The sequence below is a fragment of the Lepidochelys olivacea genome, assembly GCF_965140295.1.
Source record: "Lepidochelys olivacea isolate rLepOli2 genome assembly, chromosome: 6".
Lineage (NCBI taxonomy): Eukaryota > Metazoa > Chordata > Testudines > Cheloniidae > Lepidochelys > Lepidochelys olivacea.
In genome coordinates, this window is record NC_140416.1 from 69,941,446 (window position 1) to 69,963,942 (window position 22,497).

Below are 22,497 nucleotides of genomic sequence, written 5' to 3' on the forward strand. Positions count from 1 at the left end.
TGGTGTTAAATATACAAAAAAAGTGTTTTCAACTTATAAGGGGGGGGGGTGTCGCACTCAGAGGCTTGCTGTGTGACAGGGGTCACCAGTGCAAAAGGTTTGAGAACCACAGCGCTAGCGGCACCCGTTCTCTCCCGCCGGAAAGGCAGGGCAGTACTGCCGGTGCGGTGTTTACGCTGGGCCCCAGCTTGCCCCTATAGTCACAGTATTCGCGTATTTACAGAAGAGAGCTTTAATTTCAGTGACAGAACTTGCGCCGTTAGGGCTGAACCATGAGAAAAGGTGGCACCTGCCACGACGAGCCCCTTACAAAGGAAGCAGAGCGGAGCGGCCCCTCCTCTTCGCCACGAACGGGTGGGAGGGACATGAATCTTCCCACAGCTAGGTGCATAGAGGCAGGGCCTGCTTCAGGTAGCGATTCCCCCCTCCTCCTTTCCCCGTGAATGGTACCGTCCACTTTCAGGTGACGGCAGGGAGTAAAGAGAGCTGGGTTACAGTTCTCGCGAGAAATAAACTAGGAAGTGAGACGTAGTTGTTGGTTGGCTTGGAAACGGCGTTCCCGGATGTACTGCGCACGGGAGCGCAGCGGGGCTGGGAAAGGGGCTCAGGTTGCCAGCCGGCAGAGGGAGGGTAGCGGAGCAGGGCTCGCGCGACCCCGCGCTGAGTCCATTGTTGCGGAGCCTGGCTGCGCTCCGTCTGGGTGAGTGTAGGGGCGGGGCTGCGCATGCTATGGGGCTCGTTAGCTGTGGGCGCTGGTCGGTTGCCCTCCATAGGGCTAGGAGCTGAGGGCCTGTTGGAGGGAGGGCAGGGGTGTTGGAACAGTTTTTATAGTGGGGGTTGCTGAGAGCCATTGAACCAAACTGACAGGTTTCAGAGTAGCAGCCGTGTTACTCTGTATCTGCAAAAAGAAAAGGAGTACTTGTGGCACCTGTGGATGCATCCGATGAAGTGAGCTGTAGCTTAGGAAAGCTTATGCTCAGATAAATTGGTTAGTCTCTAAGGTGCCACAAGCACTTTTTATTGAACCAAACTGTAAATCCTATATATGTTGGAAATCATGTCAAGCCAGGGAGTTCAGTAGCACCCCCAGCCTCCCTGTTATTGCACCTATGGGGGAGGGGAGCGGGGGGAGGGGGCTCCTCCCAAGAGTCTCACCCTTGCTGCGTCCCCTGTAACGGGGCACCATGGGAAGACGAACTGGGAAAGAGCTTGTATCAAAGGCAGCACGTCACCTAAAGCACTGCCTACAAATGGTACATTCTCCAGAGGGGAGCTAACCAGGGCCATACATCCCACTTGTTGCCCCAGGGCAGGCGCTCTGTGCTGCTGGGCTGGAGCAGTGTATTCTGCTGTCTGGGTTTGCACTGTTCCAAATGCACCCACGCACAACGTGGCAGAGCACTGAAGGGGGCCGTGTGGCCAGCGTCGCTTGGCAGCAGCACCTGCTACTAACTTTGAGGGAAGCATGCCTGCGGCCCAGGTATTTCATAGAATCATAGAATATCAGGGTTGGAAGGGACCCCAGAAGGTCATCTAGTCCAACCCTCTGCTCAAAGCAGGACCAATCCCCAATTAAATCATCCTAGCCAGGGCTTTGTCAAGCCTGACCTTAAAAACTTCTAAGGTAGGAGATTCCACCACCTCCCTAGACAACGCATTCCAGTGTTTCACAACCCTCCTAGTGAAAAAGTTTTTCCTAATATCCAACCTAAACCTCCCCCCCTGCAACTTGAGACCATTACTCCTTGTCCTGTCCTCTTCTACCACTGAGAATAGTCTAGAACCATCCTCTCTGGAACCACCTCTCAGGTAGTTGAAAGCAGCTATCAAATCCCCCCTCATTCTTCTCTTCTGCAGACTAAACAATCCCAGTTCCCTCAGCCTCTCCTCATAACTCATGTGTTCCAGACCCCTAATCATTTTTGTTGCCCTTCGCTGGACTCTCTCCAGTTTATCCACATCCTTCTTGTAGTGTGGGGCCCAAAACTGGAGACAGTACTCCAGATGAGGCCTCGCCAATGTCGAATAGAGGGGGACGATCACGTCCCTCGATCTGCTCGCTATGCCCCTACTTATACATCCCAAAATGCCATTGGCCTTCTTGGCAACAAGGGCACACTGCTGACTCATATACAGCTTCTCGTCCACTGTCACTCCTAGGTCCTTTTCTGCAGAACTGCTGCCTAGCCATTCGGTCCCTAGTCTGTAGCTGTGCATTGGGTTCTTCCGTCCTAAGTGCAGGACCCTGCACTTATCCTTATTGAACCTCATCAGAATTCTTTTGGCCCAATCCTCCAATTTGTCCAGGTCCCTCTGTATCCTATCCCTGCCCTCCAGCGTATCTACCACTCCTCCCAGTTTAGTATCATCCGCAAATTTGCTGAGAGTGCAATCCACACCATGCTCCAGATCATTTATGAAGATATTGAACAAAACCGGCCCCAGGACCGACCCCTAGGGCACTCCACTTGACACCGGCTGCCAACTAGACATGGAACCATTGATCACTACCCGTTGAGCCCGACAATCTAGCCAACTTTCTACCCACCTTATAGTGCATTCATCCAGCCCATACTTCTTTAACTTGCTGACAAGAATACTGTGGGAGACAGTGTCAAAAGCTTTGCTAAAGTCAAGAAACAATACATCCACTGCTTTCCCTTCATCCACAGAACCAGTAATCTCATCTTAAAAGGCGATTAGATTAGTCAGGCATGACCTTCCCTTGGTGAATCCATGCTGACTGTTCCTGATCACTTTCCTCTCATGTAAGTGCTTCAGGATTGATTCCTTGAGGACCTGCTCCATGATTTTTCTGTGGACTGAGGTGAGGCTGACTGGCCTGTAGTTCCCAGGATCCTCCTCCTTCCCTTTTTTAAAGATTTGTATCCGGCTGTCTTAAGGAAGAGACTTCCTGGGTGTAAGTTATTCCCTGTTCATGATGGAATAACCAGTACAAGAAGCACTTCAGCTATGTGATGGGCAGTGTCTGACTACATCTGTTGCCTTTGGCTGTGTTGTAGCTGTGTTGGTCCTGGATGTGAGAGTGACCAGCTTGGTCAGATAATATCTTTTATTGGACCAGCTTCTGGTGGTGAAAGAGACATGCTTCTGAGCTACATGAAGCTCTTCTTTAGGTCTGGGGAAGGTAATCTTTTTAAAAATCATTTTTAAAAAGATATCTTTCCCACACCTGAAGAAGAGCACCTTTTAGCTCAAGAGCTGGTCTCTTTCATCACCAGAAGCTAGTCTAATAAAAGATATTGCCACATTTGCATTTTCTCTTACATCTGTTATTAGCATATCTTTCAGGAACCCAAAGAAATGTCTAAAATAGACTCAGATACCTTGTGTCATGTGGATTTACGATCTCACTTTGGATTAATGGCTTGCACCTAGCCATATAGGGAATTTCAGTCCTATTCTTTCCATGCTTCTTGAAAAGAAACAATTATGAATTGATTGAAAACTTTTGCAAAAGTATCTATGAAGTTTAGTTTTAAAAGTTTTCATTGTTTTATTGGGGCTTTTTCTCCATTTGTTTCTTTTCTTTTCTTCATTAATGAATGCTCTTTCTTCTTCTTTTTTTTTTTTTGCCAAATCCCACTCTTTTTTTTCCATTTGATAACTGAAAAAGGGAGGAAAGAAACTGAAAAATATAAGACACAATTTTTGTTTTAGTGAAAAAACAATTTCTGATGGCCCAAAATGCTCATTTCTTGACTAAGTTTGAGAATTTTTGACCACCTCTGAAAACTAGCTATTAAGAGAACTTGAAAAATATATTTAATTTTTTAAAACTATTTTAGGAAAATATATCTGAAAGAACACAACAGGAGGCAATTATATATGTAAGAAGTTGCAGAAGTTTATGACATGTACTTCTCACCTTTCTGTCTCCCACTACTTCAGTGTTAAATTTGACTTTTCTCTTTTTTCCTATGTCCATTCTCTTGCTAAGTCCTATAATTTCTTACTCTTTAATCAGAGTTTCTTCTATTTGATATCCCCATTGATTAAACTCCTTGTTTTTGCAATAATCATGTCTCGTGTGGATTCACTTTCCATATGTTTTGCAAGACTCATCATTTATCTCAGGCATTTGGGAAGGATGGTGTCTGAAGGTTTGGGAAGGTTTATCTGGGCTTGGAGTGTGTGCCATTGCTCATACTCCATAAATAAATAAAATTAACCCGCCATGTACCTACATAATTATATGAAATGTTTTAATATGAATGTAAATTTAAAGTGTTGAAGCCGAAATACAGGATGGGGAGCCTATTGATTGAATGATTTAAAGCTTTGCAAATCAGAATAAATAAGTACTGTAACTTTCTCCTTTCTGACAGGTTTCAGAGTAACAGCCGTGTTAGTCTGTATTCGCAAAAAGAAAAGGAGTACTTGTGGCACCTTAGAGACTAACCAATTTATTAGAGCATAAGCTTTCGTGAGCTACAACTCACTTCATTGGATGCATACTGTGGAAACTGTAGATCTTTTTATATTTTTTATATTTTATACTTTTAAGATCTTTTTATATACACACAAAGCATAAAAAAATACCTCCTCCCACCCCACTCTCCTGCTGGTAATAGCTTATCTAAAGTGATCCCTCTCCTTACAATGTGTATGATAATCAAGGTGGGCCATTTCCAGCACAAATCCAGGGTTTAACAAGAACGTCTGGAGGCGGGGGGTAGGAAAAAACAAGGGGAAATAGGTTACCTTGCATAATGACTTAGCCACTCCCAGTCTCTATTCAAGCCTAAGTTAATTGTATCCAATTTGCAAATGAATTCCAATTCAACAGTTTCTCGCTGGAGTCTGGATTTGAAGTTTTTTTGTTGTAATATAGTAACTTTCATGTCTGTAATCGCGTGACCAGGGAGATTGAAGTGTTCTCCGGCTGGTTTATGAATGTTATAATTCTTGACATCTGATTTGTGTCCATTTATTCTTTTACGTAGAGACTGTCCAGTTTGACCAATGTACATGGCAGAGGAGCATTGCTGGCACATGATGGCATATATCACATTGGTGGATGTGCAGGTGACCGAGCCTCTGAAAGTGTGGCTGAGGTTATTAGGCCCTGTGATGGTGTCCCCTGAATAGATATGTGGGCACAGTTGGTAATGGGCTTTGTTGCCAGGATAGATTCCTGGGTTAGTGGTTCTGTTGTGCGGTATGTGGTTGCTAGTGAGTATTTGCTTCAGGTTGGGGGGCTGTCTGTAGGCAAGGACTGGCCTGTCTCCCAAGATTTGTGAGAGTGTTGGGTCATCCTTCAGGATAGGTTGTAGATCCTTAATAATGCATTGGAGGGGTTTTAGTTGGGGGCTGAAGGTGACGGCTGGTGGCGTTCTGTTATTTTCCTTTGTTAGGCCTATCCTGTAGTAGGTGACTTCTGGATACTCTTCTGGCTCTGTCAATCTGTTTCTTCACTTCCGCAGGTGGGTATTGTAGTTGTAAGAATGCTTGATAGAGATCTTGTAGGTGTTTGTCTCTGTCTGAGGGGTTGGAGCAAATGCGGTTGTATCGCAGAGCTTGGCTGTAGACGATGGATCGTGTGGTGTGGTCAGGGTGAAAGCTGGAGGCATGTAGGTAGGAATAGCGGTCAGTAGGTTTCCGGTATAGGGTGGTGTTTATGTGACCATCGTTTATTAGCACTGTAGTGTCCAGGAAGTGGATCTCTTGTGTGAACTGGACCAGGCTGAGGTTGATGGTGGGATGCAAATTGTTGAAATCATGATGGAATTCCTCAAGGGCTTCTTTTCCATGGGTCCAGATGATGGAGATGTCATCAATATAGCGCAGGTAGAGTAGGGGCGTTAGGGGATGAGAGCTGAGGAAGCATTGTTCTAAGTCAGCCATAAAAATGTTGGCATACTGTGGGGCCATGCGGGTACCCATAGCAGTGCCGCTGATCTGAAGGTATACATTGTCCCCAAATGTAAAATAGTTATGGGTAAGGACAAAGTCACAAAGTTGAGCCACCAGGTTAGCCGTGACATTATTGAGGATAGTGTTCTTGACGGCTTGTAGTCCATCTTTGTGTGGAATGTTGGTGTAGAGGGCTTCTACCTCCATAGTGGCCAGGATGGTGTTATTAGGAAGATCACCGATGGATTGTAGTTTCCTCAGGAAGTCAGTGCTGTCTCGAAGGTAGCTGGGAGTGCTGGTGGCGTAGGGCCTGAGGAGGGAGTCTACATAGCCAGACAATCCCGCTGTCAGGGTGCCAATGCCTGAGATGATGGGGCACCCAGGATTTCCAGGTTTATGGATCTTGGGTAGTAGATAGAATATCCCAGGTCGGGGCTCCAGGGGTGTGTCTGTGCGGATTTGATCTTGTGCTTTTTCAGGGAGTTTCTTGAGCAAATGCTGTAGTTTCTTTTGGTAACTCTCAGTGGGATCAGAGGGTAATGGCTTGTGGAAAGTGGTGTTGGAGAGCTGCCGAACAGCCTCTTGTTCATATTCCGACCTATTCATGATGACAACAGCACCTCCGTTGTCAGCCTTTTTACAAATCTTGGGAGACAGGCCAGTTCTTGCTTACAGACAGCCCCACAGCCTGAAGCAAATACTCACCAGCAACCACATACCGCACAAGAGAACCACTAACCCAGGAACCTATCCTTGCAACAAAGCCCGTTGTCAACTGTGCCCACATATCTATTCAGGGGACACCATCACAGGGCCTAATAACATCAGCCACACTATCAGAGGCTCGTTCACCTGCACATCCACCAATGTGATATATGCCATCATGTGCCAGCAATCATAGAATCATAGAATATCAGGGTTGGAAGGGACCTCAGGAGGTCATCTAGTCCAACCCCCTGCTCAAAAGCAAGACAAATCCCTAATTAAATCATCCCAGCCAGGGCTTTGTCAAGCCTGACCTTAAAAACTTCTAAGGAAGGAGATTCCACCACCTCCCTAGACAACGCATTCCAGTGTTTCACAACCCTCCTAGTGAAAAAGTTTTTCCTAATATCCAACCTAAACCTCCCCCCCTGCAACTTGAGACCATTACTCCTTGTCCTGTCCTCTTCTACCACTGAGAATAGTCTAGAACCATCCTCTCTGGAACCACCTCTCAGGTAGTTGAAAGCAGCTATCAAATCCCCCCTCATTCTTCTCTTCTGCAGACTAAACAATCCCAGTTCCCTCAGCCTCTCCTCATAACTCATGTGTTCCAGACCCCTAATCGTTTTTGTTGCCCTTCGCTGGACTCTCTCCAGTTTATCCACATCCTTCTTGTAGTGTGGGGCCCAAAACTGAAGACAGTACTCCAGATGAGGCCTCGCCAATGTCGAATAGAGGGGGACGATCACGTCCCTCGATCTGCTCGCTATGCCCCTACTTATACATCCCAAAATGCCATTGGCCTTCTTGGCAACAAGGGCACACTGCTGACTCATATCCAGCTTCTCGTCCACTGTCACTCCTAGGTCCTTTTCTGCAGAACTGCTTCCCAGCCATTCAGTCCCTAGTCTGTAGCTGTGCATTGGGTTCTTCCATCCTAAGTGCAGGACCCTGCACTTATCCTTATTGAACCTCATCAGAATTCTTTTGGCCCAATCCTCCAATTTGTCCAGGTCCCTCTGTATCCTATCCCTGCCCTCCAGCGTATCTACCACTCCTCCCAGTTTAGTATCATCTGCAAATTTGCTGAGAGTGCAATCCACACCATCCTCCAGATCATTTATGAAGTTATTGAACAAAACCGGCCCCAGGACCGACCCCTGGGGCACTCCACTTGACACCGGCTGTCAACTAGACATGGAGCCATTGATCACTACCCGTTGAGCCCGACAATCTAGCCAACCTTCTACCCACCTTATAGTGCATTCATCCAGCCTGTACTTCTTTAACTTGCTGACAAGAATACTGTGGGAGACCGTGTCAAAAGCTTTGCTAAAGTCAAGAAACAATACGTCCACTGCTTTCCCTTCATCCACAGAACCAGTAATCTCATCATAGAAGGCGATTAGATTAGTCAGGCATGACCTTCCCTTGGTGAATCCATGCTGACTGTTCCTGATCACTTTCCTCTCATGTAAGTGCTTCAGGATTGATTCTTTGAGGACCTGCTCCATGATTTTTCCGGGGACTGAAGTGAGGCTGACTGGCCTGTAGTTCCCAGGATCTTCCTTCTTCCCTTTTTTAAAGATTGGCACTACATTAGCCTTTTTGCAGTCGTCCGGGACTTCCCCCGTTCGCCACGAGTTTTCAAAGATAATGGCCAATGGCTCTGCAATCACAGCCGCCAGTTCCTTTAGCACTCTCGGATGCAACTCGTCCGGCCCCATGGACTTGTGCACATCCAGCTTTTCTAAATAGTCCCTAACCACCTCTTTCTCCACAGAGGGCTGGTCATCTATACCCCATGTTGTGATGCCCAGCGCAGCAGTCTGGGAGCTGACCTTGTTAGTGAAGACCGAGGCAAAAAAAGCAATGCCCCTCTGCCATGTACATTGCTCAAACTGGACAGTCTCTACGTAAAAGAATAAATGGACACAAATCAGATGTCAAGAATTATAACATTCATAAACCAGTCGGAGAACACTTCAATCTCTCTGGTCATGCGATTAGACATGAAAGTTGCTATATTACAACAAAAAAACTTCAAATCCAGACTTCAGTGAGAAACTGTTGAATTGGAATTCGTTTGCAAATTGGATACAATTAACTTAGGCTTGAATAGAGACTGGGAGTGGCTAAGTCATTATGCAAGGTAACCTATTTCCCCTTGTTTTTTCCTACCCCCCCCCCCCCCAGACATTCTTGTTAAACCCTGGATTTGTTCTGGAAATGGCCCAACTTGATTATCATACACATTGTAAGGAGAGGGATCACTTTAGATAAGCTATTACCAGCAGGAGAGTGGGGTGGGAGGAGGTATTTTTTCATGCTTTGTGTGTATATAAAAAGATCTTCTACACTTTCCACAGTATGCATCCGATGAAGTGAGCTGTAGCTCACGAAAGCTTATGCTCAAATAAATTGGTTAATCTCTAAGGTGCCACAAGTACTCCTTTATTGTATACATTGTATATAAAGATTGTATAATTTGTTAGGGGTAGGACTTCTAGATTTGTTTAATTTGTTGCCTAAGCCTTATGGGGTTTTTTGTTTAATAAATAAGCTATTGATATGTGGTAGCATTTGTTGTTCTCTATTTGTCCATTTTAGATCACAATGGATATTACAAGGGGAAACTTGGATGAAATTTCAAGGCCTGCATCTAGCTCAAGAGCGCACCCTGTAAGCAGAGCTTTAAGTGCATCTTTGGAGGTTCTAACACCGGAACCATGCTTGTCAAAGGTATGAGCTTTGGCAGGTCAGAACCTCTGTGTGTCTCATTTTTCCCTATCTATAAAATGAAAAGAATAAACCTTTGTAAAATATTTATAAAGTGCTTTATGGATTAAAATTGATGTGTAAATACTAGTGAGTATTATCATAGAAAGAAAGTCACTTAAAATGCAGTTCTAGTTTCAAGAGTGAGTGTGTGTACACAGGTCAGCTCTTTGTATGTATTTAGAGTGATATTTGCTTACTTTAAAGACTTACATACATCTGTACTACTTTTTCCCCTCTGTTAGCCTAGATCATATTCTGTTTTATGCACCACCAGTCAAATTGTTAACTAAATTCTTCCCTCAATTAAACCTTTGTTACCCCATTGATAACAGGAAGGTTTCACAGATATAACTTGGGACAGAGTTTATGATGGTTCGTGGGGTACCCAGAACTGTGAATCACCTTGTTAAAACCTCCCCCCCATCCCCCACCTCCAGTGTGAGGGAGACTTTCTTGTGCTTAATTGGATATTAGCTCTTTGACACCAGCAGCCTGTTAGCTGCCCAAACAAAGTCCTCTAGGCTATGTCAGCCCTTACTTTGCCTTGCAGATTATGAATAGGTGCACCCCAGTCCCTGAGCCCCTTTTCAGTGTTCCCCTGTAGTGTCCAGCCCCTTATCCGCTGAACACTCACAGAAATATCAGGTCTACTAGCCCCAGGGAACAGTGTACACACCTTCTTGAAAAAAAAAAAACAACAGGAGTACTTGTGGCACCTTAGAGACGAACAAATTTATTAGAGCGTAAGCTTTCATGGGCTACAGCCCACTTCATCGGATGCATTGAATGGAACATACAGTAAGAAGATATATATAAAATATACACATACATACAGAGAAGGTGGAATTTGCCATGCAAACTGTAAGAGACTAATTAATTAAGATGAGCTATCAGCAGGAGAAAAAAAAGTTTGTAGTGATAATCAAGATGGCCCATTTAGACAGTTGACAAGAAGGTGTGAGGATACTTTACTTAGGGAAATAGATTCAATATGTGTAATGACCCAGCCACTCCCAGGCTTTATTCAAACCCAGGTTAATGGTATTTAGTTTGCATATTAATTCAAGCTCAGCAGTTTCTTGTTGGAGTCTGTTTCTGAAGCTTTTCTGTTGCAGAATTGCCACCCTTAAGTCTTTTACTGAGTGGCCAGAGAGGCTGAAGTGTTTTCCTACCGGTTTTTGAATGTTGTGACTCCTGTTGTCAGATTTGTGTCCATTTATTCTTTTGCGTAGAGACTGTCCGGTTTGGCCAATGTACATGGCAGAGGGGCATTGCTGGCACATGATGGCATATATCCCATTAGTAGATGTGCAGGTGAACGAGCCCCAGATGGCGTGGCTAAAGTGATTAGGTCCTATGTTGGTGTCACTTGAATAAATATGTGGACAGAGTTGGCATTGGGCTTTGTTGCAAGATTAGGTTCCTGGGTTAGTGTTTTTGTTGTGTGGTGTGTGGTTGCTGGAGAGTATTTGCTTCAGGTTGGGGGGCTATCTGTAAGCGAGGACTGACTGGTTTGTCTCCCAAGATCTGTGAGAGTGAGGAATCATTTTTCAGGATAGGTTGTAGATCTTTGATGATGCGCTGGAGAGGTTTTAGTTGGGGGCTGAAGGTGACAGCTCTTGAATGATTCAACTCAGGATCATCTCTTTGTATAGTATCACAGCACTCAGAGATATATTTTTAGTGAAAACCACGATACATTTATTATCAAAGATTTGAGATTCAGGTGATAGTGAGTAAAAATAATAGAAACAAAAGGAATGTATACAACAAAATCATAGCATGATTTCTAAAGACTAAACTTAATAGACTAACCTTCTATCTATAGAAGTTTATTTCACCCCAAATGTCCTTTGCAGCATTTCAGCCGAGGTTAGTTGTGATCCCGTTTTCCAGAATGTAATTGCACTGCCTGATTACTTCCTAAGTGCAGGATAAAGGGATGTCTTCCTTACCTTCTCCTTCTGTCCCCCGAAGTTCATAGCTTGTACCCTGAGTCAGGATAACCCGCCGTAGTTTATTCTCCTGTTGATTTCACATCCCTCCACCTGTTGACTTTGTATGGAAATGTGGCTTTCACTGTGTCGGCTTACAATGCTCAGTTTACATGCTGACAGAGAGAAGAATAAACATCTTTCCTCTGGCAAACAGAAAACTTGTTTGTCAGCTCTGCCTTGATACGGGCTGTCACACGGTCTGGAGTGGCTCATGACCGTGAGTGCCTACCTCAGGACAGAGTGTCAGAAACAGGGAAGACATTCCAAACTGATGGTATGTTCTATAATTAGATTTCACCAACCAAGTAACAAATGTGAACTCCTGGATCATTATAGCAGTCTTACTGTGAAGTCACAGACAGTCCCCTTATGCACTCCAGTCTATCTTGCTACCAAGGCAAGCTGGACTTAGTGATTAAGTGGTCACTCTCACCAAAAATCACACAATATTCAGGTTGCTTCCAGTCCCCAAGAGACCAGTCACTTACCTTAGATCAGTTGGTACCCTAATTCTTACACCAAAGACACTGCCTGTAGCCAATCCTGTCATAAACTATCTACAGGCTTATTATCTAGGAAAAAGACTTGAGTTATTTACAGGTTAAAGCAAGCTAATATGCGCACTAATGAGTTGCAGTTTAAAACCTAGGAGTGACAGAGTTGTAGTGATCTGTCCATTCAAAATGTCTTTCAGTGCAAACCCAAGGATAACCCTGGGGGTTCTCTTACTTCAGTTTAAATTTTCTGGCCCTGTGAGAGTTCAAACAGCAAAGAGATGAACAATTTTCCTGTGACCCTGTTTTATCTTTTACAGTTAGGCCTAAACGACAGAGTTAGGCTGATTTACGTCGACATCACTATGTTAGTGTCTACACTAAAATTTTGCTCCTGCTGATGTAACTTACCCGCTATGCCAACTTAACTCCACCTCCACAAGTGGCGTAAAGTTTAGATTGACATCGACTATTAGTGGCCTCCAGGAGGTGTCCCCCAATGTCCCACCTTGACCACTCTTGTCACCGTTTTGAACTCTGCTGCCCAGTGGCCAGGTACACAGGAAGCTGCCTCTCCTCTTTAAAGACGTGAGAATTTTTGAAATGGCATTTCATGTTTGCTCAGCTTGGAGAGCTCACATAGCAGTTCTCAAGCAAACCTGGCAACTTCCTAGCTGACCATGCCGGTTCCACACTGCAGATGCACTCCTGTCTGGAGTACACAAGAGGTGTTTGATCTCCTGAATCTGTGGGGAGAAGAGGCTGTGCAGACACAGCTCCAATCCCGCCAGCAGATCGCTCAGATCATGGCGGAGGAGGAGGGCTATAAGAGGGAGCAGCAGCAGTGCCGCATGAAAGCCAAGGAGATGCAGCTGGCAAACCAGAAGGCAAGGGAGGTTAATAATTGCTCTGGTGCGGAGTCATAGACCTGCTGCTTTTACACAGAGCTGCATACCATCCTCGGATAACACCCCTCTCCCCCCACAAAGAGTCCCATGGATAGTTAGGAAGCGTTACAGGCCTCCACTGTGAACAGCAAAGAACAAGAGGAATATCAGGAACAGGGGACTGACAAATCCAGCTGTGCAGCAAGCCAGGACATGTTTTTGAGTCCTGTGCAGTCCAGCCAGTCCTTACAGCCCAGGACAGGCGAGCATGATGCAGGGAAAGGAACCTTTGGTAAGTATGCAGTTTGCTTTGATATTGCAGGGATGGAACCCACAAAGTACCAAGACATACATGTTGATTTACTCTTTTTTACTTATGCTAGATGAGGTAGTGAAACAACCAATAGAGGTAGAGTTGCCATCTGCTTTTCATTCCCCTGTGGAGTTCAACAGAGGAAGCCCCATGGAACAGTTTGTTTATGTGCACCGGGATGTCCTATGAATCCTCCAGAGATCTCGAGGAAACTTTCCTGGAGGAAGTCTGCAGTTCTCTGCTGAAGGTTTCTGGGAGGGCTGCCTGATTTCTTCCACTGCAATAGGATGCTTTCCCATGCTACTCAGCGATTATGTCATCAGGCATCATTGCAGCACACAGCCTAGCAGTATATGGCCCCAGTCAGCAGCTGGATGCCTGCAGGAGCTGTTCCCTTTCAGCCTCCATTACCCTCAGGAGTGAGATATCAGCTAAAATCATGACTGCCTGTGGAAATTGGTGCCAGTATTCAGTACAGTTGCCCAATGTGCATGTACTCATGCCTGTGAGCTATGCCCCCTTATTTCCCTAACTCGTCCCTTTCCCCCAGGGCCATACTCACCATAGCTGGGACTGCCACCATGATCTATCAGTCCCAAAGAGAAGTGAGAATGGAGTGCTTGCAACTTGTGTGGATCAAGGGCAGTGAGTTCTGTATAGCAGGATTCCATTTATCTTGTGAATACAGTCACAATTGTACCTATGTGCATTGTATCTTTTGCAGCTGGAAATGTGGCCTTGAGGCTCTTTTCATCCACACCAGTGGAGTGGCTCAGCCAGATAGGGAGGAGAACGAAGAGGACATGGGATGACATGTTCCAAGAGATCCTGCAAGCCTCTGCTGCTTTGGATACTGAGCACTGGTCTTGGAGAATCACCCCCGCAGGCAGCATGACCAGGGATAGAGCGCAGAGGAGAAAGAAGTAGGAAATGGACAGGGAAGTGCAGCAGCAAACAGGCATGCTGCAGACTCTTGTTGACTTTCAGGTTCAACAGTACTATGCTCACCTTCCTCTGCAGCCCATAGAAAACCATATTCTGGGACCTCCCTACACACACACGCATTCCACGTAGCATCCGGGGCTGCTGCACTATCCCTACCACTCTACGCCGGGGGAGCGTACAGGCAGTCACAGCTGCACATGCACTGACCTGTGAAAAAGACAGTTGGCGTATGTGTTTCTGAAATGGAAATGACTGTTCTTTCCCCTTCAAATGTTCTTTTCCCTTTACTTATTACGTTTTATTTAGTTATAATGTGTCTGTTTGCATGGGCATGGTATAAAACTCTATTTATGGAAACGTAATTCATCTTTTAGTTCACAACATATGCTGGCTGGGGTGCTAGTAACAGGTGAATTTGTAATGTTATATTACTACACACACAGCACTCATTACAGGATTCATATGGGGTTGCAAAAGAGCAGTGCCAGGTAGAGCACACTACAGCAACACACATGGTTTTTCAAAGCCTCTCTGAGCCAAACAGCTTTGCGTAGAGCTGCTCTTATAGCCCTGGTACCTGGCACTGCTCAAAATCAGCAGATAGCTGTTCCATGTCTGCCCTCCACCCCAGCAGAAACTTTCCCCCTTTGCTTCACAGATGTTATGCAGGACACAGCAGGCACCTATAACCAGTGGGATACTTTTGTCACTGAAGTCCAATCTCGTGAGTAGACCGTGCCAGCAACCTTTCAAATAAGCAAAGGCACATTCAACTGTCATTCTGTATCTGCTGAGCCTGTAGTTAAAGCGCTCCTTGCTGTAGTTGACGTGGCCAGTGTATGGCTTCATGAGCCATGGGGATAAGGGGTAGGCTGGGTCTCCCAGGGTCACTATTGGCATTTCAATATTCCCAGTGCTAATCCACCAGTCTGGAAAGAAATTCTCTGCTTGCAGCTTTCCGAACAGTCCTGTGTTTTTAAAGACGTGAGCGTCATGCATCTTCACTGACCAGCCCACATTGATGTCAATAAAGTGTCCCTGGTGATCCACCATTGCTGACATTACCATAGAAAAGTAGCTCTTTTTGTTGACGTGCTCTGTGGCAAGGTGGTCGGGTGTCAAAATAGGGATATGTGTGCCATCTATCACCCCACCAGTTTGGGAGCCCCATTGATGCAAAACCATCCACTATATCCTGCAAATTGCACAGAGTCAAGTCCTTCACAGCAGTACTCAATTAACGGCCCTGCACACTTGTATCACAACAGCCCCCATGGTGGATTTCTTAACTCCTAACTGATTTCCGACTGTTCAGTAGCAATCAGGTGTCACAAGTTTCCACAGAGTGGTCACCACTTCTCCACTTCAGTGCAGATCGCATTTTCGTGTTGCTGCACTGGAGGGCTGGGGTGAGCTCTGCACCCAGAATCAGGAATATGACCTTGCACATCTGAAAGTTCTGCAGCCGCTGCTTGTCATCCCAAACCTGCATGATAATATGATCCCATCAGTCAGTGCTAATTTCTTGGGCCTGGCACTGGCATGTCACTATCTGCATTTCCCCATGAATGCTTCCAACAATTTTGAATTGTTTCTATGTCCCACAGCAATCTAGCCTCCATGGACTCATCATGTTCCCCGTGGCTTCTCTGGTGACTCTGCAAATACTGCAGGATCAGGTGCCCCATGCTTGCAATGCTCATCACAATAGTGCAGGGCTGTGCAGGATCCATGCTTCTGACACAGATGACAGACAGCGAGCAGGGATGTGTGGGTTTGTGGGGATTTTGAAAAGAGGTGTGAAACATTATGGGATATAGATGAAATTATGGGATGGAGAATACTGCAATTCGGGATGTTGAAATCATGCTCCGAGTCACCCCTGCATGACTTTTTTGGCCCCCATGAGGCATTGCAAAACCTCACGAAAATACCTTGTACTAGATGGTGGCTAGTTGCACAGTGTAATAGCTACCCATGGTGCACTGCTTTCTGCTGACACGAGGAGTGTAGTTTGAACACGCAAAAGCGATTTAATTACTGTGGCAGCTGTATGCCAATGTAACCTAGGTCCACACAATTTTGTAGTGTAGACATGCCCTTAGTCTTCCAGTGTATGAGACGAGCTCCCTTGCATGTACATTTCTAAGATGTGATAGGGCCATTCACAAGCTTAGAATCCTTTGTGTCACGATGTTCCTTAATGTCTCATTTCATCTTGGTAGGCCATCTAAATGGGCAGGGGAGATGATTCCTGTGCCTGGCTTCACAAGTTCAGAGCAAACATTTTCAAAGTTATAAAGCAAAGCTTACATATTTCCTCATGGCATGGAATACAGACATTACAGTTGAGATTAATGCATGCAGCAATTTACAAGCATTTCATAGAGTCTAAACACTGAATACATTCTTGTAAGACTAATACCTATTTTGAAAAAACTAACATACAGGTGAGCTGGTTTGGTTTCCAGCTATGAGTTTGTTAGTTCTTAGCTAATGCCTATGGCCTTGGCCAGAGCTGGCACTAGCATCACACAGACTTGAGGAACTTTTTGTCAGTATATATACATAACTCCTTACATAGGATCTGTACGTACATTTCACAACGATATTAATGACCAGTGGGACCCTGGCTTTCATTTAAGACCTAATATTCTTTTGTGCACCAGATTGTTCATACCAGGATATTTTTGTAACCCCCTTGCCAGTGGGCATTGAGGAGTTCTGAGGGCCACAGAATCTTTTATTACTGATGATAACTAAAGCTATATGAAAGTTGCAGGCTGTGATTTTGTTGCGGAAACCTCCGCTTTTAGCACACACCTTAACTTTTTATAGTTGTCTCAAATTTCATTGGTGTTGTGACCCTGTGTGTTAGGTGACAACACCACTCACTTGAATTGGGCCCAGCTGCCCCTTCAAAGGGGTGGGCAGACCAAATTTGAGTGAGTGGCATTGTGACCCTCAGTCAGATTTGGTCTGACCACTCCTCTAAAGGGGTGGTTGGGCCAAATTCGGGTGAGTGGTGTCGCAGCCTGGCACATGGAGTTGCAACGTCACTCAAATTTGAACGGACTGTACCAAAACCACAACTATATCAAACAGCGGCTGCAACTTTTGAACAAAAAGAGTCACAACTTTCTTACAGGCTTAATGCTGATACGTGAGCCAGAAAGGGCGCAACTTGACTTTCAGATCCAGGGTTGTGCTTGCATGGTTAACAGTTAGAATATATGCAACAATATTTTTTATTGGACCAACTTCTGTTGGTGAAAGAGACAAGCTTTCAAGCTACACAGAGCTCTTCTTCAACTCTGTGTAGCTCAAAAGCTTGTCTCTTTCACCAAGAAAAGTTGGTCCATTAAAGATATTACCTCATCCATCTTGTCTGCCTAATATCCTGGGACCAACATAGCTACAACCAACACTGCAAACAAGTTAGAATAAATATCATTTGCACTTGTAAACTGAGCACACTTGGGAGATCTCAGCTAAGTGGAATTCCTGATTAAGCACATCCTGATTAAGGTGAGGGCTCTGTAATAAGTGGAATACGATTAAAAGATTTTTTCAAGTGCCATTATTTAATTATTTCAACAAATTCCAGTGTAAGTACAGTGTTTGACCCCATTGTGAAGATATTAATATTTGAAATCAAATTTGAATTTAAGGCAAGGAGTGTGGTGTAGCATTATATCAGTGTCTGGGAATCAGGATGCCAGAGTTAGTACTGCATTGACTTGCTGTGAGGTTTTGAGCAACTCATTTTATCACTTTGTGCCTCAGTTCACTCATCTGTAACATGAGGATAATACCTATGTACCTGACAGAGGTGTTGTAAAGCTTTTTTATTTGTAAAGTGCTCTGAGATCCTTGGATAGAAGCAGCTGCAGAACTGCAAAGTCTGGTTTGGTGTCACTATTATTAGCAGTCATAAGAAAGAAAAGAAAGTATTTTTAAAAGATTAATACTTCTGTGGAAATTGTTAATTTACATAATTTTTAGGTTTCTTCACCAGTTGAGCGTAAAGAAGACAATTCAAGAAACAGCAGTGTAGAGGAAAACAAAGATGATGATAGCGAGAAGCATGAAGTGAAGAAAATGAGAACATCTCCACAGACTTCTGAGCAGGAAATTAACTGCATTTTCCAGCAGAAGATACAAAATGCTAATGAGTGTCCAGGTATGAGAATGACTAAGTTTACCAGCAATAGGGTTACCATACGTCCATATTTTCCCGGAGATGTCTGACATTTTGGTTTTTAAATCACCATCCGGGAGGAATTTTTAAATATCTAAAAATGTCTGGGATTTGCCATTATTATTTTTCCCCAAAGAAGAGTTGATCATTCAAGAGAGAGAGTGAATGCTGATCACTCGAGAGAGTGTCCGCTCTTTCCCCCTAGCTCCCAGTGCTTGCGCCGCGAAACAGCTGTTTCGTGTGGCTGGGAGGGAGGGAGGAGGAGGGGGAAAGCGGCTTGCTCAGGGGAGGAGGTGGGGCCTGGGCGGGGATTTGGGGAAGGGGGTCCAATAGAGCACGGAGGGGGCAGAGTTGGGGCAGGGACTTTGGGGTAGGGGTTGGAATGGGGGCAGGGAAGGGGTGGAGTTGGGGCGGGGCCAGGGGCGAGGAGGCACGAGCAAACCCCCCCCGTAGAGTGTGTCTTTTTTGAATGTTAATTTTGGTAACCCTAGTCAGCAATGCCAACTACTATTATATAACTTGGGTAAAATTCTACTCTTGGATCTGCAAATTTGGAATGCTGTGTCTGTAAGAACAGAATGATGAAGTCAAAATTCACCCTGTGGATATGAGAGCAGAACTTTGTTCTTAGTATTTCATATTTGCACTTATGTGAATTAACTTGGAGGAGGAAAAAAAGGTCATGGATGAGAGGTGCCCTAACATTTGTCAGTTATCTCAGTTTTTCCAACTTAGCAATTGCAAGTGTACAATATACATCTAAAAAGAAATATTTTAAATAAAATAAAGTACTGCATTTTCTAGTAATACTTGGTACTTATAGGAGATCTTCAGATGGAAGGTGCTAATACACTTTATAGATATTAATAAAATAAAGCTTCCCAATACTTCTCACACCCTAAAACATGAGTAAGCATGTATTGCCATTTTACAGGCAGGGAGATGAAGGCACAGAAAGCTTAAATGACTTGTTCCAGGTCACACCAAGATTCTGCGGTTGGGCCAGGAGTGAAACAGATTGCTTGATTCCTAGTCCTGTGTTTTAAGCACAAGGTCGTAATGTGCTGGAATGTGCCTTTTCTAGACAGAAATCTGCTGTGGAGTGTTTTAGAGATGCTATTTTATGATTGACAGGAAAAAAATGTACTTTGTTCTTTTGTTATTTAACATTTCAATCAAATATTTTAAAGTTATTTGAAATAATCTATATTTTTGTGATGGTCTTTTGTCAGAATAGATTTCTAGCTCAGTAGGTTCTGAAGATGGGTGTGCTGAAACTCAAGCTTCTAAATTCAATAAAGCATCTCAGTGGAAGCTAACCAACGTGAAAGAAGGTATTATTTTTCAGATGCATTGAGTTAATAGAGCAGTAAAACAGATTCCCAGAAAAGGTGAAGGAGCAGTCAGGAGAGGGAAGACAAGTGTGTGGTGATGATATTTCAAGAGGGGAATTCTTGACAGCCTCATTGTGTATTTTTTAATTTAAGTTCTTTAAATAAAAGAAAAGGAAGGAAAAATATCTGTTCATGTAGTGTCAAAGTCAAGAGTTTAAATTTGTGGGCTTGATTCTATCTAGGTTTTCATAGTATAGTGATGGATGTAGTATCTGAGTGCTTGATACACCTTTCTGGGTTTTGTCAACACAAGTCTTCAAAACCCAGTGGTGGTAAGTGTATCTGGAGCAGTGTTAGGCAACTTGTACCCCATCCATTCCACTATAGCAGGAATGGTCTGATGAAGACCCCAAAGTGGTTTGGATCTGTTCAGTAATTCTACATGTCCAGGCCAGGTGGGAGAGGCACTCTTAGGCATGGAGACCAAGTTGGATATTAAAGCTGCTTTCCCCTGGCAGAACCACTAATATCCTCCCTTGTGGTGAATTCTTCCCCCACCCCCAGCACAGCTGAGCCCCGCACTTGATGGGTGGGGTGATCCTGCAAAGGTGAATCTGGTTCCAAAATGTCAGAAAATCAAAAAGTATTATAATAACACTCTTCCACATCCCACATAGATAATACTTTTCCTTACTAGGCTGTTAAATTCATGTCCAAGTATAGAATTGCTACTTGTACTTCCATAGTTAAGGTTGCAACTGTTGTTTTATATCATTGAGGCCAATAACTTTTTAGGCATTAAAAATAGATTACTCATGTATATGGATAACGAGGCCATTCATAGCAAAAAATATATCATTGACTTGTATGGCTCTGTACTAGTTTATGCCAGCTGAGGATATGGCTCAGAGTTGTCAAGTAATTCGTAAGGGAGACAGTATGATCTAGTGCAATGGTCTCCAACCTTTTTACGCCCAGGATCACTTTTTGAATTTAAGGGCAACACAGAATTTACCCTGCCCCTTCTCCGAGGTCCTGCCCCTTCCCCGAAGCCCCGCCCTGTTCACTCCATTTCCTCCCCCATATCGCTCGCTCTCCCCCACCCTCACTCACTGTCGCTGGGCTGGAGCAGGGGTTTGGGGTTTGGGAACAGGTGTGGGCTCTGGGCTGGGGCCGAGGGGTTCGCATTGTGGGAGGGGGCTCCGGGCTAAGCCTGGGGCAGGGGATTGGGGTGCAGGAGGAGGTGCAGGGTGCTGACTCTGGGAGGGGGTCAGGGCTGAGGCAGGGAGTTGGGGTGCAGGAGGGGGTTTGGGGTGCAGGCTCTGAGGGGGGCTCAGGGCTGGGGCAGGGGGTTGGGGTGCAGGAGTGGGTTTGGGGTGCTGGCTCTGGGAGGGGGCTCAGGGCTGGGGCTTGGGGTGCAGCCTCCCGCCGGGCGGCACTTACTGTGGGCAGCTCCTGGTCGGTGGTGCAGCAAGGCTAAGGCAGGCTCCTGGAAGGCCCTGTGGCCCTGCGCGCTGCCCCTATCTGCCAGCACCGCCCCCTCAGCTCCCAGTGGCCACAGTTCCTCGTTCTCGGCCAATGGGAGCTACGGGGGCGGTGCTTGCCTGCAGGAGCAGTGCACTGAGACCCCCGCCCCCCCCACCCATGGGGCTGCGGGGGCTGCACTGGCCACTTCTGGCAGTGGCATGGGCCCGGGGCAGGCACGGAGCAAGCCTGCCTTAGTGGCAATCCCACTGCACCACCAGATATCACAGTTGACTGGGAGAGTCTCTAGGATTGACCAGTCAATTGCGATTGACTGGTTGGTGAGCACTGATCTAGTGAATAGTAAGCCTTGGTTCAGGGTTCTGTTCTGGCTCTATTACATGTTTTCCATGTAACTTTGGCAGGTCACGTCAGCTCTTTTTTCCTCTCTTAGCTCTTCAAATAAGTGGACTTGTGCACATTCCTATAAACAAAGGGCAATTTTAGTGGGAAATGCCTGCAGGAGAACTATCATACTAGATCCTTGAAATTTCTTTTCAATTTAGAAAAGAAGACCAGACCTGTTCAGAAGCTGATCACAAATATATATTTCTCTGTTGGCATCATTGACAGAGAATCCTGTTTAATTTTGAAATAATGGTAATTTCTTAAGCATATTATTGTTTCTGCCCTTAACTGCTTATTTCCAGATCAAATGTCAAAATGTACCTGAGTTTCCCATCTTTTGGTATTGAAACTTTTGGTTGAGCAGGTAGAGGAACATATTAAAACTTTAGATGCTTTGCAGCATTTTAAAAATGGAGCCGTTTAAAATCGTCTTGATCTCAAAATGACTTAATTCAATCAGAAAATTCAGGACACATTTTAGTTGTCAATGAGATTTACCTCAAAAAATCTGAAAGCATGACAATTATTTTGAGTTTTAGCCTTATTATGGGGTTGTGGTTACAACCTTTGCTATGGATAAACCACTACCTCCCCAGAATAAATATTACACACTGCCAAACTAGAACTCTGGTCCTATGTGTCCAGAAACACAAACATCTACCACTACCTTTCTACCACAAAGGAAAAGTTCTGTTATCTTCTGGAAGGACCTGTATATTTCTTTCCTGGTGTAACCAACTAACAAAAAGCAACATGTGATAGTGAATGGTCCTATTCCTACTGAAGCTGCTGCCAAATAATTCCTATTGTCTGGTGATTATTTTATTAAATGCTTGAAGCTCACATCCTATTTTATATCTAATCTACAGCAAATTCTACCAATCTAGAAAATACTGAAGAGAAAGTTATAGATCCTCGGATTCAAGTAGCGATAAAGAAGATGAATAAATTGGACAATATACTGGCAAAGAAACAATCTAGAGAAAGAGAAATTAAAAAACAAGGCAGAGAAGTGAGGGCTAAACTTTGGGAAGAACTTCAGGTTAGCAAAGTGTGATTTTTTTTTAAATATTTACCAATAAAACAGCATC

General features: G+C 44.7%; 1 protein-coding gene across 2 annotated transcripts in view; it reads left to right on the forward strand.

The window, feature by feature from the left end:
• The first annotated feature begins 557 nt into the window (after positions 1-557).
• Positions 558-22,497, forward strand: part of FSIP1 (fibrous sheath interacting protein 1) — a 186,491-nt gene continuing 164,551 nt past the window's right edge. The window contains exons 1-5 of one of the 2 annotated variants that reach the window (XM_084631968.1): positions 558-700; positions 9,193-9,324; positions 14,658-14,723; positions 18,005-18,182; positions 22,276-22,448. In XM_084631968.1, the coding sequence (XP_084488094.1) occupies positions 9,199-9,324; positions 14,658-14,723; positions 18,005-18,182; positions 22,276-22,448 (543 nt within the window). In that variant the 5' untranslated portion in view covers positions 558-700; positions 9,193-9,198. The remainder of the gene's footprint in view (positions 701-9,192; positions 9,325-14,657; positions 14,724-18,004; positions 18,183-22,275; positions 22,449-22,497) is intronic. The other variant, XM_084631969.1, reaches the window with a different exon arrangement.